Raw genomic sequence first — 13,575 nt, 5'->3', positions numbered from 1 at the left:
TCAAGTGTTCAATGAGTTTTGATAAATGTATTACTCTATGTACCAACACATCAATCAAGATATAAATCGTTTCCATCACCCTAGAAATTTCCCTCCTTGCTTTTTCCAGTTAATCTTCCCTCTACAGAAGCAATCGCTATGATTTCTATTTTTATAGGTCATATTAATTAATTTAAGTTGCAAGTTATATTGCTACCATACTGGTTACAACATTGCCATAAGTCTTTGGGGGGTGTTAATGTATTTTCATTATTCATATTTCACCTACTTTTCTAGAGCTCAGATTCTTGGTGTTTTAAGACAAAGTCTGTTTGTTTGTTTTTACTTTTATAGACCTCTGCTAGAAATCCAACATCTTCAGAGAAGAATCGCATCTATTTTATTATCTTTTTAGCATTTGGAATATTTAGCATAGGGTCTCAACCAAGAAAAGGTGTTCAAGAAATGCTTACTAGCTGCTTTATATTATTCAATATTCAGTAACTATTCATCATGAGTGAAAGGTTTATCTATCAGAAATTTTGTATATCATATTAAGACAATTTTATGAATTTTCTAAAATGGGAAAATTTACAAACTAAAATATGTTATAATCATAAAAAAAAAACTTGTCTAGCTCATAGACTCTTTAATGAATAGAAGCCATGCTAACACAAATGGTCCTACATTATGATTAAGTACGACAAGTAACTTGGGCTTTGAGAGTACTATTGTACTATAGTAAACTAAACTAGTTCACTAAACTATTTACAAATTAATTTCTAGGATACCAGGGGCACCTGGGTGGCTCAGTCAGTTAAGCGTCTGACTTCAGCTCAGGTCATGATCTCACAGCTCGTGGGTTTGAGCCCCACGTCAGGCTCTGTGCTGACAGCTCAGAGCCTGGAGCCTGCTTCAGATTGTATGTCTCCCTCTCTCTCTGCAACCCCTCCCCCTGCTCATGCTCTGGTCTCTCTCCCTCTCTCATAAATAAACTTTTTTTTTTTTTTTTTTTTTTTTTTTTAGAATCCAACCCTTCTATTTCTATGGCAAGTTACATACATTATTTCAATCCTCAAGGAAATAGGCAAGGCATTCTCAATTTACAGTTTACAGTTAAGAAAAAGATTCAACACAGAATTGACTTACACAAAATCCCCTTCCCATTAACCAGTGATGCCAGGACTCGATTATTATTTTGTTCATTCTACTATCCTGTGCTGCATGTACAAAAGGAAAGAGCCAGCTTGTATTCCAGAATTCAATTTCCTTTTTTCTTTTCTGAAAATTCATAAGTCACCCATTCCTTCCATCCTCCAGCATAATGTTGAACACTGAAAACACATAGCAAAGTTAATGCTGTAAACATTTTCTCCTGCTTTATAAACACAAAGTCGATACGAACTTTAGAGATTTAGAGATACAAGGACTACTCTAGACTTTAAAACTATTTAAAAGACTTCTGAGTAGGATGAAAATGCAGAGGTTCTTATTCACTATCCTGCTACTACTAACACAGTGATTATAAAAATTTTTTCAGTAGACCAGTAAAAACGTCATACATATGAAACATCGCAATACACATTCTTGAATACATTTTTATACTCCATCTATGTACCTGTTAAAGCCCAGAGATACTGCTGTGTCCACAGCCTTCTTGCTTCTCACTCCGGCTAAACAAGAAAACACTAGGCTGTCAGATTTGGATGGTTTTACTTCATTGTACTTCTCTTTGAAGTCTTTTGGGTTCATCTGTAGAGCTTCATCTACCTCATCCACTGGAAGAAAATGTTAAGAATTTCAGTTAAATTTTAGATACAGTAAATTACCGAATCTACATATACTTTTGTAATGAATCAACTTACATGGTATCAACAGGTCACTTACATGGTATATTGACAGACCCGGGAATTTTCCCATACTCAACAATTTCCCATCTCTCTCTAACATCAATTAACGTAATTTGTCTGGAATTCAAGAGACTTTTAAGTTCCTTGTAAGTGACATCTTTGAAAACCGCAGTACAAAAATTGTGGCAGCTTCCTTTTATTGACTTCAAACCTGGAAAGAATAAAATAATTTAGGCACCTTCAAAGTAACGTTGCTATTAATACCTGGAGAGCAGTTCAAAGGAAATTTTCCCCCTGGTTCCAGTCAGCCAACTATGGTTGATGTTTCTCCTTCGCTGAATTTTGCGTTCAGTGTATTTTGCACACAGCCTGATGGAGCCACAGGATGTAGCCATACCCTCTTGCCCTCCATGCTTAATGGCTGGCCTTGTGCCAGCTCCACATTCTACTCTCTCCAAGCCCTTAATTAGGTAGAGCTTGTAAATACACATTCAGCATTTGGTAACAGAAGTGTGCAAATAGTTTGTAAGTCAACCATAATCCAAAAATACAATGTGAAGAAAAATTTAATTTCCCCTTACAAGTGAAAATAACAAGCCATATGTTAGATGTGGGGACGTTACATTTGAAATTACACTTGTAAGTACTTAAAGGCACTGTTTCTGTTAAATAATTGATAGGGTGTCTGGCTGGCTCAGAAAAGCACGTGACTCTTGTTCAAGCCCCATGTTGGGTGTAAAGATTACTTAAATAAAAACAAAAAATAATTGGTAACATAATATGGTACTGAGTAATAACTCATAAAATAAATCTATGGGTCCATAGTGATATAAGTATATAATTGAATAAATAATTGGGGAGACGGGATTATTTCAATTGATAAATGTAGAATGAATGACAGAGAAAGTCACCATTAGGTTAACACCCCAGTAGTTATTTCAGCAAGAGGCATTGATAGATGCTAGAGTTAGGGGGTGAAAGTATGAGAAACAGGATAGTATCTCCTCCAGGAGATACTAATTACAAAAGGAGACACCTAAAAGATGCCACTTTAACCAATTATTCAAAGATCATTAGTGATAAATATCGACAGCATGCAGTCTCTAAGGTTGCTCGAAGAACAGCACAACATCACTTCCTTAGTATTTTTGCCAAAAATGCACACCCTGAATCAAATCAGAAGACCATCTCAGACAAATTCAATCTACAAAGTAACTAGTACTCTTAAAAAGTATCAAAGTTATGAAAACAAAGAGTGGGGGAACTGTCAGCCAACTGAAGCCAACTAAGGAGTCATGACAATGTAATACAATGTAGAATTCTGGACTGGATCTGGACTACAAAAGGCCTCGGTGGGGAAACTGGTGAAATTTAAAATTTATTTATTTTGAGAGAGTGAGAGAGAATGTGAGTTGAGAGGGGCAGAGGGAGAGCGAGAGGGAGAATCCAAGTAGGCTCTGCACTATCAGCATGGAGCCCAATGTGGGGCTCAAACCCACAAACTGTTAGTTTTTTACCTGAGTCAAAATCAAGAGTTGGACTGAGCCATCCAGGTGCCCCAAAACTGGTGAAATAAGGTCTGTGGATTAGTTAATAGTATTATGTCAGTATTCCTTTCCTGATTTCAATAATCGTATCACGTAAGATGCTTACATTAGGGGAAGTTGAAGAATGAAGGGAACTCTGTTTTACTTTTGCAACTTTTCTATAGTTCCAAACTGGTTTTCTTTAAACATGAAAGAAAACCCAAAAGATTTTTTCACTAAATAAAAACAAAATTTTAATAATCATTTTACACAACAAAATGACCACTTATAAGAAAGGTAAATAATAATGCTTCAAATGTTGTTTTAAACATTGAATATATTATAAAGATATATAAATTACATATTTTATTATTTATTTTTGAGAGAGAGAGAGAGAGAGAATGATTGTGAGCAGGGGAGGGGCAGAGAGAGGAGGAGACACAAAATTCAAAGCAGGCTCCAGGCTCTGAGCTGTCAGCACAGAGCCCAACAAACCGTGAGATCATGACCTGAGCCGAAGTCAGATGCTTAACCGACTGAGCTACCCAGGTGCCCCAAAATTGGTTTCGATAGTATACACTGGCATAGGAAAAGGTTTAAAGGTCTAAGTCTTGAAGGAGACATACAGTATACCATCTGTAAGAATTCAGTATTTGGTAACAGTGATATTTCAGATTAACGGGGAAATTTTATTCAATAAATACGTACAGCAACTAGCTAGACATCAGGAAGAAATTTTAAGCAGGCTATTCCCTTATTTCTTATATGTAAATTTAAATTTCAACCTAAAAAGTAATATCTTAGAAGTACTAATAGAAACACATTATATACATATGAATTTATACTATAGTTCGATATATGATATACAAAAACACAATGAATAGAAGATCTGAACATTCTTCCAGGGAAGGCATACAGATGGCCAACAGACACATGAAAAGATGCTCAACATCATTAATCATCAGGGAAATGCAAATTGAAACCATAATGAGATATCACCTCACTCCTGTTAGAATGGCTATTATCAAAAGACAAGAAATAAGTGTTGGAGAGGATGTGGAGAAAAGGGAACCCTTGTGCACTGTTGGTGGGAATGTCAATTGGAAAAGAGTATGGACTTTCCTCAGAAAAATAAAAAATAGAGCTACTATATGATCCAGCAATTCCACTTCTGGGTATTTATCTGAAGAAAATGAAGATGCTACCTTGTAAAGATATCTGCACCCCATGTTCACTACAGCATTATTTCCAAAAGCCAAACTATAGAAACAACCTAAGTGTCCACTGATGGATAAATGAATAAAGAAACTGTGGCGCGCGTGCACACACATACCCCCCCCCCCCCACAGGAATATTATTCAGCCATAGAAAAGAATGAACTCTTGCCATTTGAGACAACATGGATGGACCTTGAGGATACACACTAAGTCAGACAGTGAAAGATAAACAAATACCATGTGATCTCATACGTGGAAACAAAAAACCCTCAAAACCCAAGCTCATAGATACAGAGAACAGATTGGTGGTCGCCTGAGGCAGGGAATGCTTGGGGGGGGGGGGGGGCGGTGGAGAGAGAAATGGGTGCAGGTAAAAAAAGGTAAACATTTAAAAAATTATTTTTTTAATTAAAAAATAAGAATTCTCATCTTAATAGGGAAAAGGGAGAGGGAATGTAGGCCTCTTAGGGGGAAGTAAATGATTTTTAGGGAAGATGAATGGACCCTTAGAAGAATAGATTGGAGGTAAGACAGTTTGTGATAATGCTTGCCTGGGTGTGCTTTTGAGTTCTAGTCTCCTTTCCTGTGATGAGTCAATCTTCCCTGGTTGATGAAACTCCTGGGGAGAGGACTTACGACAATTGAGTTCCTTTTGAAGCATCTGTCTAAAGACAGGTAAGGGGAGTTCAGAGAAAGCCTCTCTCTGCATCTGCTGTTTTTCAAACGCTTACAGCTCAAAAAAAAAAAAAAAAATCAACCTGCCAACCCAAATTTCAGTTTGAAATATGATGCCCTAAAAATATTTAAAATCACATCATATTACACTATACCAACTGAGGATCTAGTAACATTCAGAATGGTCTAATTCATACTGTATACATGTTTAGAAGTTAGTTTTTATAATACAATTGTCAGGTCTTTTTAGTAAGGAGAAACCTATAGGAATGAGCTTTTTTTTTTTTTTTCCAAATAAAAAGCTTAAGAAATTTAGTTATTTCTTTACATCTCTAAATTCTAGAATTATTCATTAAATTATTTAATTTCAATTAGCTTAATGTGATTTAATCATATGGTTAAATAAATTATATATAGGAGTGCCTGGGTGGCTCAACTGGTTAAGTGTCTGACTTCGGCTCAGGTCATGATCTCTCAGTTTGAGAGTTTGAGCCCCGTGTCGGGCTGTCTGTGCTGACAGCTCAGAGCCTGGAGCCTGCTTCAGATTCTGTGTCTCCCTCTCTCTCTGCCTCTCTCCCACTCACACTCTGTTTCTCAAAAATAAACATTAAAAAAATGTTTTTAATAAAATAAAGAAATTATACATAGAAAAAATATACATAGGGGCATCTGGGTGGCTCATTCGGTTAAGTGGTCAGCTCAGGTCATGATCTCACAGTTTCATGAGTTCAGCCCCACATCGAGCTCTGCACTAACAGAGTGGAGCCCGCTTGGGGACTCTCTCTTCTCTCTACCTCTTTCTCTGCACCCCCCCCCCCCCCACTCTGCTGTCTCTCTCAAAATAAATAAACTTTAATAAATAAACATTTAAAAAAAAGAAATCATATCCATGACTTGGGTTCTAAATTTATAAATTCATAATTTTTTTTCATAAATTTACCTTTTCTATGTTATAGTGTAGCATGGTTGTATACTATATGTTATACTTTAAAATAATAAATTTCACTTAGAAAGAGTCTACCACTGGGGCACCTAGGTGGCTCAGTTGGTTAAGTATCTGACTTTGGCTCAGATCGTGATCTTTCAGTATGTGGGTTTGAGCCCTGCATCGGGCTCTGTGCTGACAGCTCAGAGCCTGGAGTCTGCTTTGGATTCTGTGTCTCCCTCTCTCTCTGCCTCTTCCCTGCTTGTGCTCTGTCTCTCTCTTAAAACTAAACAAACATTTAAAAAAACAAAAACAAAGAAAGAAAAGAAACAGTCTACCACTGGGGCGCCTGGCTGCTTAGTCAGTTAAGTGTCTGGCTCTTCATTTCAGCTCAGGTCATGATCTCATAGTTTGTGGGATTGAGCCCTAAATCAGGCTCTGTGTGGACAGTACTTGGGATTCTCTCCCTACTTCTCTCTCTCTCTTTCTCTCTCTGTATCCCCCACCCCTGCCAAAAAAAAAAAAAAAAAAAAAGTCTATGATTACCCCTTACTTTCTAATTAAGTTTGGCAGTCTTTTTATAATTCCAAATAAATAAAGTTTTGATGTGAAAAATATAACTATTTGAAACATAAAAGGGGAACCTAGGTGGCTCAGTTGGTTAAGCATCTGACTCAATCTTGGCTCAGGCCATGATCTCTCATCATGGTTCATGGGTTCAAGCAAAGAGCCTGCTTGGGACTCTGTCTCTCCCTCTCTCTGCCCCTCCCCCATTTGTTCTCTCTAATAAATAAATAAACTTTAAAAAAAGAAGGAAACATAAGAGCTTTTGCTTAATAATGATAACAATCATAATAATAGCAATTCATTCTTGCCACAGCCATAAAATAAATTCCCTAGTTCACCTATATTCTTCTGGATTTGACACCTTAGAAAACCAATGTCAATATCTGTTGAATATTGACAATTTTTTCTAGGGACTGTGCAATGGACAATACAGACAACATGCAACCAAGAAAGAAATGATGATTGTTACTTCAGAGAGAAAACATTAGGAAGAACATCTGGTGTGCTTCCTTTTCAAATAGGTATTTGGATTTAGTGTGAACATTTTATAACTTCTAATATAATCACTTTAATAAATATTTTCAGTTTTTTGAACCACTCACAGCAAAATGCTGAAAGCAAGTGAACAACCATCCTACTGAGTAAAATGGTACAATGGAAATTTCTGGTAAGGCAATGCATTTTATTTCATGAAGTGATTTTAACAGGAAAAGGGAACACCCTAGGTACTGACTTTCAGCTTTTTTTTTTTAATTTTTTTTTCAACGTTTTTTATTTATTTTTGGGACAGAGAGAGACAGAGCATGAACGGGGGAGGGGCAGAGAGAGAGGGAGACACAGGATTGGAAACAGGCTCCAGGCTCTGAGCCATCAGCCCAGAGCCTGACGCGGGGCTCGAACCCACAGACCGCGAGATCATGACCTGGCTGAAGTCGGACGCTCAACCGACTGCGCCACCCAGGCGCCCCTCAGCTTCTTAAAGTACTTGTCTTTTCAACCTTTTACTCCTCTATCACAGTACTTCCCCCTTAAATAGGCCAGCGAGCCAAGTCCTCTCAGCTGTCATCTTCCTCAAACTCCCTCCTTATTTAAGACATCTGCTGCTGGCAGCTGATTCGTATTAACTAGGGCATCTCCGTGTTTTCTGTTGTTCCTTGTAGCCCAAGGACTAGGATACCAAGTAAAGGCGTTTATGCAACCTGGCTATTACCAAGAAAGCTACTTAGAATCTTCCAGAGGTCAGCACCCTGGGAATAGATAGGGCAAGACTGCGTAGGTGAAAGTTCACTCACTTTGTGCCACCCACCACAAAGGTGTGTTAGCCCAGTACTCAGTGGCAGTACACATGACTTAGTAGGTCCCATTTGGGATCCTGCTTCAAACCTGAGTCTAAACAGAAGCAAAAAGGAAGAAAAGAACAATAAAACCAGCAGAATAATACTGGAGGGGATGGCTTCAGAGAATAAAGGTAGCCAGCAAGTTTTTGATCTCATGGAAACGTAGGAGACAAAAGTCATTTTCAGTGTAATGGGGGTCACTGATTAAGTGACAAGCACTCATATTAGCAGCCTCAAATCATTAAGAAGACAAGGATTGACAGCATTCTCTTGGGAAAGTCTTGGTTGAAAGATTAGAAACACGGGACACCTGGGTGGCTCAGTTGGTTAAGCATCCCACTTTTGATTTTGGCTCAGGTCATGATCTCAGAATTCGTGGGACAGAGCCCTGTCAGTGCAGAGCCTCTCTCTTCCTCTCTCTCAAAATAAATAAACATTAAACAACAACAACAACAACAACAAAAAAAAAAAAAGGAAGGAAGATTAGAAACACATCCTGAAATCGGAAGAAACCTAAATGTTCATTCAGGAAATGGTTAAATTATGAAGCCTATCATGCAGCACTTACAAGGAAACGGTGACTTAGATGTCCATACTGTTAAATGAAAAAGCTTCCCCCTTTGACATCTGTATACATATAACATACTTGTGTTTTATAAATGTCCAGAAAAGCATCTGGAAGAAAATACTAAACTATTCCTGGGGAGTGAGATTGCAGGAAGAGGAGTTCTGGGACATAAATTAAAAAAGAGCAACACCTGTGTATTACGTATGTCGTATTTTTAGGTGTACATTTATGTAGGCTTACAGGAAAGTGTTTAGAAGGATGTGTACCAAGCCTCACTTGTAGAGGAGAATGGAATATGGGAGGGTGCACAAAGAAGAACTTACATGGTGCTGTGTCTGTTTGAAAACAATGAGAATATAATTATGTATTACTACAATTTTAGACGAAAAGGCACCTTTTCTGTAACACCTTCTCCAACTCGGGTAGAATCCTTGCTTTTGCCGTTGCAGTCTCACCGGGTTGTATATGGTGTTTACTTGTGTCTGTCTCTCCACAAAATGAAGTGAACTGAAGAGGCGATATCCCCCGCAGGAGGCCTGCCTTAGTAGGTGCTCAATAAATAAAACATTTGCATAGAAAAGCACATTTTAAGCTACTGAGGACATACCAACAGTTAAAGTGGAATAACTGGGAGGGAGAACTGGGGACACAGGGTTATGCCACAGTCTCCGTAGCTGTGTCCACAAATAAAAGTTTGTGCTTAAGGACAGGAAGTCGGCTTTGAGGAGTACACCCAACACCTCCATAACCACCTTCGTTTCTCCGGCTTGTTCTGTCCTGGTGGTACCTTAATGGCTCTAACGCGTTCTAATTCAAGCAATGGGCGCGGCTTCTAGTGGGTAACAAGTGTAACTCGCAAAGCTGGGCTCGTGGTTAGTTTGTCTGGGGCAGAAGCGGGCCTCGCTCGCTCCTCTGAGCCGCGCACTGACCTTCATTGCTCAAACACCAGTATCTTCCAAAATGCCTCCCCACGCAAGCTTCCTGGAGTAACGCTGACCTCCCTCCCTGCGTCCCCCAAGAGCAGCCCCAGACCCAAGTAGCCCGGAATCTGAAGGAACGAGAACTAGCAGGGGGTGCTTCCTTCAAGAAGCGAACACCCCCACCAATGCCATTCCTCCCCCGGGGCCCGAGGTTAGGCGCTGTCCCTTTCCCCATGGACCACAGAGCTCACCCCAGAGCACAGACTGCGCCGACCCGAGGATCGCACGGCGTGCACTCCCGAGCAGCGGCCCCGGCAGCACCATCTCCCGCTCGCGCCCACCGGGCTCCTGATCACTTCCTCCTCCGGCTTCTCCCCTACTGATCCTCCCGGCGACCGCGCCGGGCTCTTGAGCGCCCCCCTCCGCCGGGCGCTGGCCGAGCCGAGGAGAGCCACGGGAAGTGATCGCTGAGGGAACCGGGCCCTAACTTAAGAAACTGAGAGCTGGGCTTTTTTTTGTTTGTTTGTTTTGATGATTATTTTTTATTTTTATTTTTTAAACCTTTTTAAAATGTTTATTTATTTTTGAGAGAGAGAGAGAGCAACTGTGAGCAGAGGAGGGGCAGAGAGAGAGAGAGAGAGAGAGAGGGAGACACAGAATCCCAAGCAGGTTCCAGGCTCTGAGCTGTCAGCACAGAGCTCACCCAAGCCGTGAGATCATGACCTGAGCCCAAGTCGGAGGTTTAACCGACTGAGCCACCCAGGCGTCCCTTGATTATTATTTTTTTTAAAGGAGAGACAACGTTTAAAAGTGGAAAGTAGAAAATACACCAAAGATAAAATTTAAAGATTTAAAGTAAAAATTTCCAACTTACTTTATATCCGGATTCTTGCAGATTAATTTAAAGTAAACTACATGGATGCCTTCCTAGGAATTGCTCTTAAATCCAATAGCCGGTTCAACTGATGTCAATATTAAAATAATCGCATGCTGTCATCTTTCCTCTACAACTTTGATATTTGTATTTGACGATAGCTTTGCCAGAGGTAGGTCCAACTAATATGTAATATGTGTTTTCAGTTGCCACTGTAACGAATTACCACAAATTTACCGGCTTCAAACAATATAAATTTGTGTACAGTTCTGTATGTCAGTACTCTTACTTGGCTAAAACTGAGGTGTCCACAAACCTGTGTTGCTTCCAAAGGCTCTTGGGGAGAATTTCTTTTCTTGCCTTTTTCATCCACTAGAAGCTGCATGCATTCCTGGGCTAGTGGTCCCCTTCCCCGTCTTCAAAGCCAGCTGGTTAGCATCTTCAAATCTCTAACTCTGACTCTGCTTGTGTTGTCACATCCACTACTCTTCCTCTTACTCTTTTTTAAAAGACGTTTGTGATGATTTTGGGGCTACTCAGATGATCCAGGATAATTTCCCTATCTCAAGATCCTCAATTTAATCACATTTGCAAAGTCCTCTTGCCTTGTGAGGTAACATGATCACAGGTTCTAGGAACTAGAACATCTTTGGGGGCAGGGGGTGTTATGCATCTTCCCACATAGAATTTATCATCACTGTGTTTAAAAAAATTTTTTTAAATATTTATTCATTTTTGAGAGAGAGAGGGTGAGCAGGGGAGGGGCAGAGAGAGAGGGAGACATAGAATCTGAAGCAGGTTCCAGGCTCCGAGCTGTCAGCACAGAGCTGGATGTGGGGCTCAAACTCATGAACTGTGAGATGATGATCGGAGCCAAAGTCAGACGCTTAACCTACTGAGCCACCCAGGGGCCCCTATTATGACCGTGTTTTTAAATTTATTGTCAACTTGGTTCATTACCTCATTTTTAATTTATTCTCAATTTGGTTCCCAAACATAATGAAAGCTATACTTAACTGCAAATTAATTTACAATGGAAAATTAAAAAATTAATTTCTAAATAGTATTACTAAAGTATCTAAGAATAATTTCATTAAGCACTTTAAAATTATTCAGTTTCAATAATTTAATAATTAATAAAAGCACTTCAAATTTCTACACCAGTGCCATCACATACAATTATGTTTTTCCAAATCATTTGGAGTTTAGACATAGTTTCTATATAATCTATATTGTGGATTAACTTTGAACTAAGATGTCATTATATATCATAGATTCACCCACTCCCCATGACATTCCTAAGCTGTCCTGAATACTTCATAAACCAAAGGTAGTGTGAACACAGGTATGGAAACAATGAAACAATGTACTTGGTTTCAATAAATCACATCTAATTTGATTTATGCTTTTGCAAGAGCACATATTACTAAACAATTCTTTTTCCAATGTTTATGACTAATTATTTGAGAAATATTTTTCTGCAGGATTTTTTTTTTCTGAAAAGATGAATAGCTCCTCCAATACCAGCACAGTGCCAAATTTAGTTTATTTAAGAGTTCTTACAGCAAAAAGTCTTGTCAAAAGAGTCTTGATCATTATTCCTTGGACAAGTGTCCAAGCTCTTCTTTCAGAGTTAGGAAGGCTTAAAGTGGGATGAAAGGGAGAAAAAAATAGTTGGTTCTGCTGAGTTGATATGAATCATTAATTCTCAACTCATTTTATTTCTTGGCATAATGCAAGTGAAAGGCATTTGGAAAGGAGGGGATTTCCCCCATTTCTTTCTAAGTCCACATCAAGCCTCCACATATTTGACAAATCAAATGAAGAATTAGGAAATGTATTGTTTTTCATGCAACTTTTTTTGGAAAGAGTTTCTATCAAAACTTAAAATGAGTATCTGTTGACTCAGCATTTCCACTGCTAACAGTTTACTGAAGATATTTGCACAAGTAGGCAAAGATAAAGGTACATTAACAGGAATCTGGGGATAAAATGACACATCCATTCACGGGAGTTGTTAGCAAGTAGTCAAAAGAATGAGGCTAATGTGGGGTTATGCCCAAGACATACTGTCAAGTGAAAAAAATCAAGTTGCAAAATAGAACATAGACTGTTAGAAATCAAGATAGCTTTGGAATTTTGTCATTTCCGAGAAAAATTACATAGTGTTTGCGTAATTCCTAAATTTCTTGTTCTAACTCAGCCCCCCCCTTTTAAACTGTAAATTGGATTCCAGTATATGATACATTTTTAAAAATCCCATTTACTGCAGTGTGATATGGAAATTAGATTTGCTCAAGTTTGCATATCTTTTTTTCCTCCATGTTGTATTTTTTTTTTAATTTTTTTTAACGTTTATTTATTTTTGAGACAGAGAGAGACACAGCATGAACGGGGGAGGGGCAGAGAGAGAGGGAAACATAGGATCGGAAGCAGGCTCCAGGCTCTGAGCTATCAGCCCAGAGCCCGACGCGGGGCTCGAACTCGCGGACCGCGAGATCGTGACCTGAGCCGAAGTCGGAAGGCTTAACCGACTGAGCCACCCAGGCGCCCCTCTCCATGTTCTGTTTTAAATATGAAGTTAAAATAAATAAAAATGTTTGAGTGTAGACAATTTTGACTTCACAATTACACCACAATATGACCTATTCTTACTTGAGGAATATTTTTTTTCTCTAAAGCAAATATTCCCTAAAGAATATTTTCCCCCTATTCCAAAACATGATTACGTATACCTATACCTAGCACAGTAACCAGCAGATTTATAGTTATATTTGTTGAATGAGAGGTTTCCATACATACAATGTAAAACATCTAGTAACTTTCCTTGCCAAGTTCTTTACATAGAAATAATGCTATTTCGTAAGAAATGAATGAGAGTTTTTAAGGGAAAATCAAAAATTTTTCGGCTTATCTCTGGTATCTTTGACACTTAATCCAAGGTTCTATCCCTAAGGCCACACCTGTCTCCTGGCTGAAGAGTTGTGGGAGATTACAAAGCTTGTAGAGCTTACCCATAACTAGTGTTGATGTTTGCATTATCATTCGGACAAAATATTTTCAAACCAACTACTTTTAACTAAACAGATGCAACGTCCAGACCACTTTAACGGATAATCGAGCTTCGAAGAAGTATA

The 13,575-nt window shown here is 38.8% G+C and overlaps 1 protein-coding gene across 1 annotated transcript; it reads right to left on the bottom strand.

Moving 5' to 3' along the window:
* Positions 1-994: 994 nt before the first annotated feature.
* Positions 995-13,456, bottom strand: LOC121030071 (thiosulfate sulfurtransferase/rhodanese-like domain-containing protein 3). The gene is made up of 5 exons (XM_040474615.1): positions 13,453-13,456; positions 9,816-10,031; positions 1,867-2,040; positions 1,598-1,757; positions 995-1,313 (listed from the first exon to the last, which is right to left on the bottom strand). The coding sequence occupies exons 1-5, from the start codon at positions 13,454-13,456 to the stop codon at positions 1,241-1,243; spliced, it is 627 nt and encodes a 208-aa protein (XP_040330549.1). The 3' UTR covers positions 995-1,240.
* Between the last annotated feature and the right edge of the window lie 119 nt (positions 13,457-13,575).

This window comes from Herpailurus yagouaroundi, unplaced genomic scaffold (assembly GCF_014898765.1).
Source record: "Herpailurus yagouaroundi ecotype Mexico unplaced genomic scaffold, PumYag 139, whole genome shotgun sequence".
Classification (NCBI taxonomy): domain Eukaryota; kingdom Metazoa; phylum Chordata; class Mammalia; order Carnivora; family Felidae; genus Herpailurus; species Herpailurus yagouaroundi.
This window is presented reverse-complemented; position numbering and strand designations above follow the sequence as displayed.

Bases quoted from the DNA above. Each gene is read 5' to 3' on its own strand.
- LOC121030071 (XM_040474615.1), bottom strand. The intron at 1,758-1,866 runs GTAAGTGACCTG...ATTTTCTTCCAG, and splicing joins CGGGTCTGTCAATATACCAT to TGGATGAGGTAGATGAAGCT. The intron at 1,314-1,597 runs GTACATAGATGG...ATGTGTTTTCAG, and splicing joins GTATCTCTGGGCTTTAACAG to TGTTCAACATTATGCTGGAG.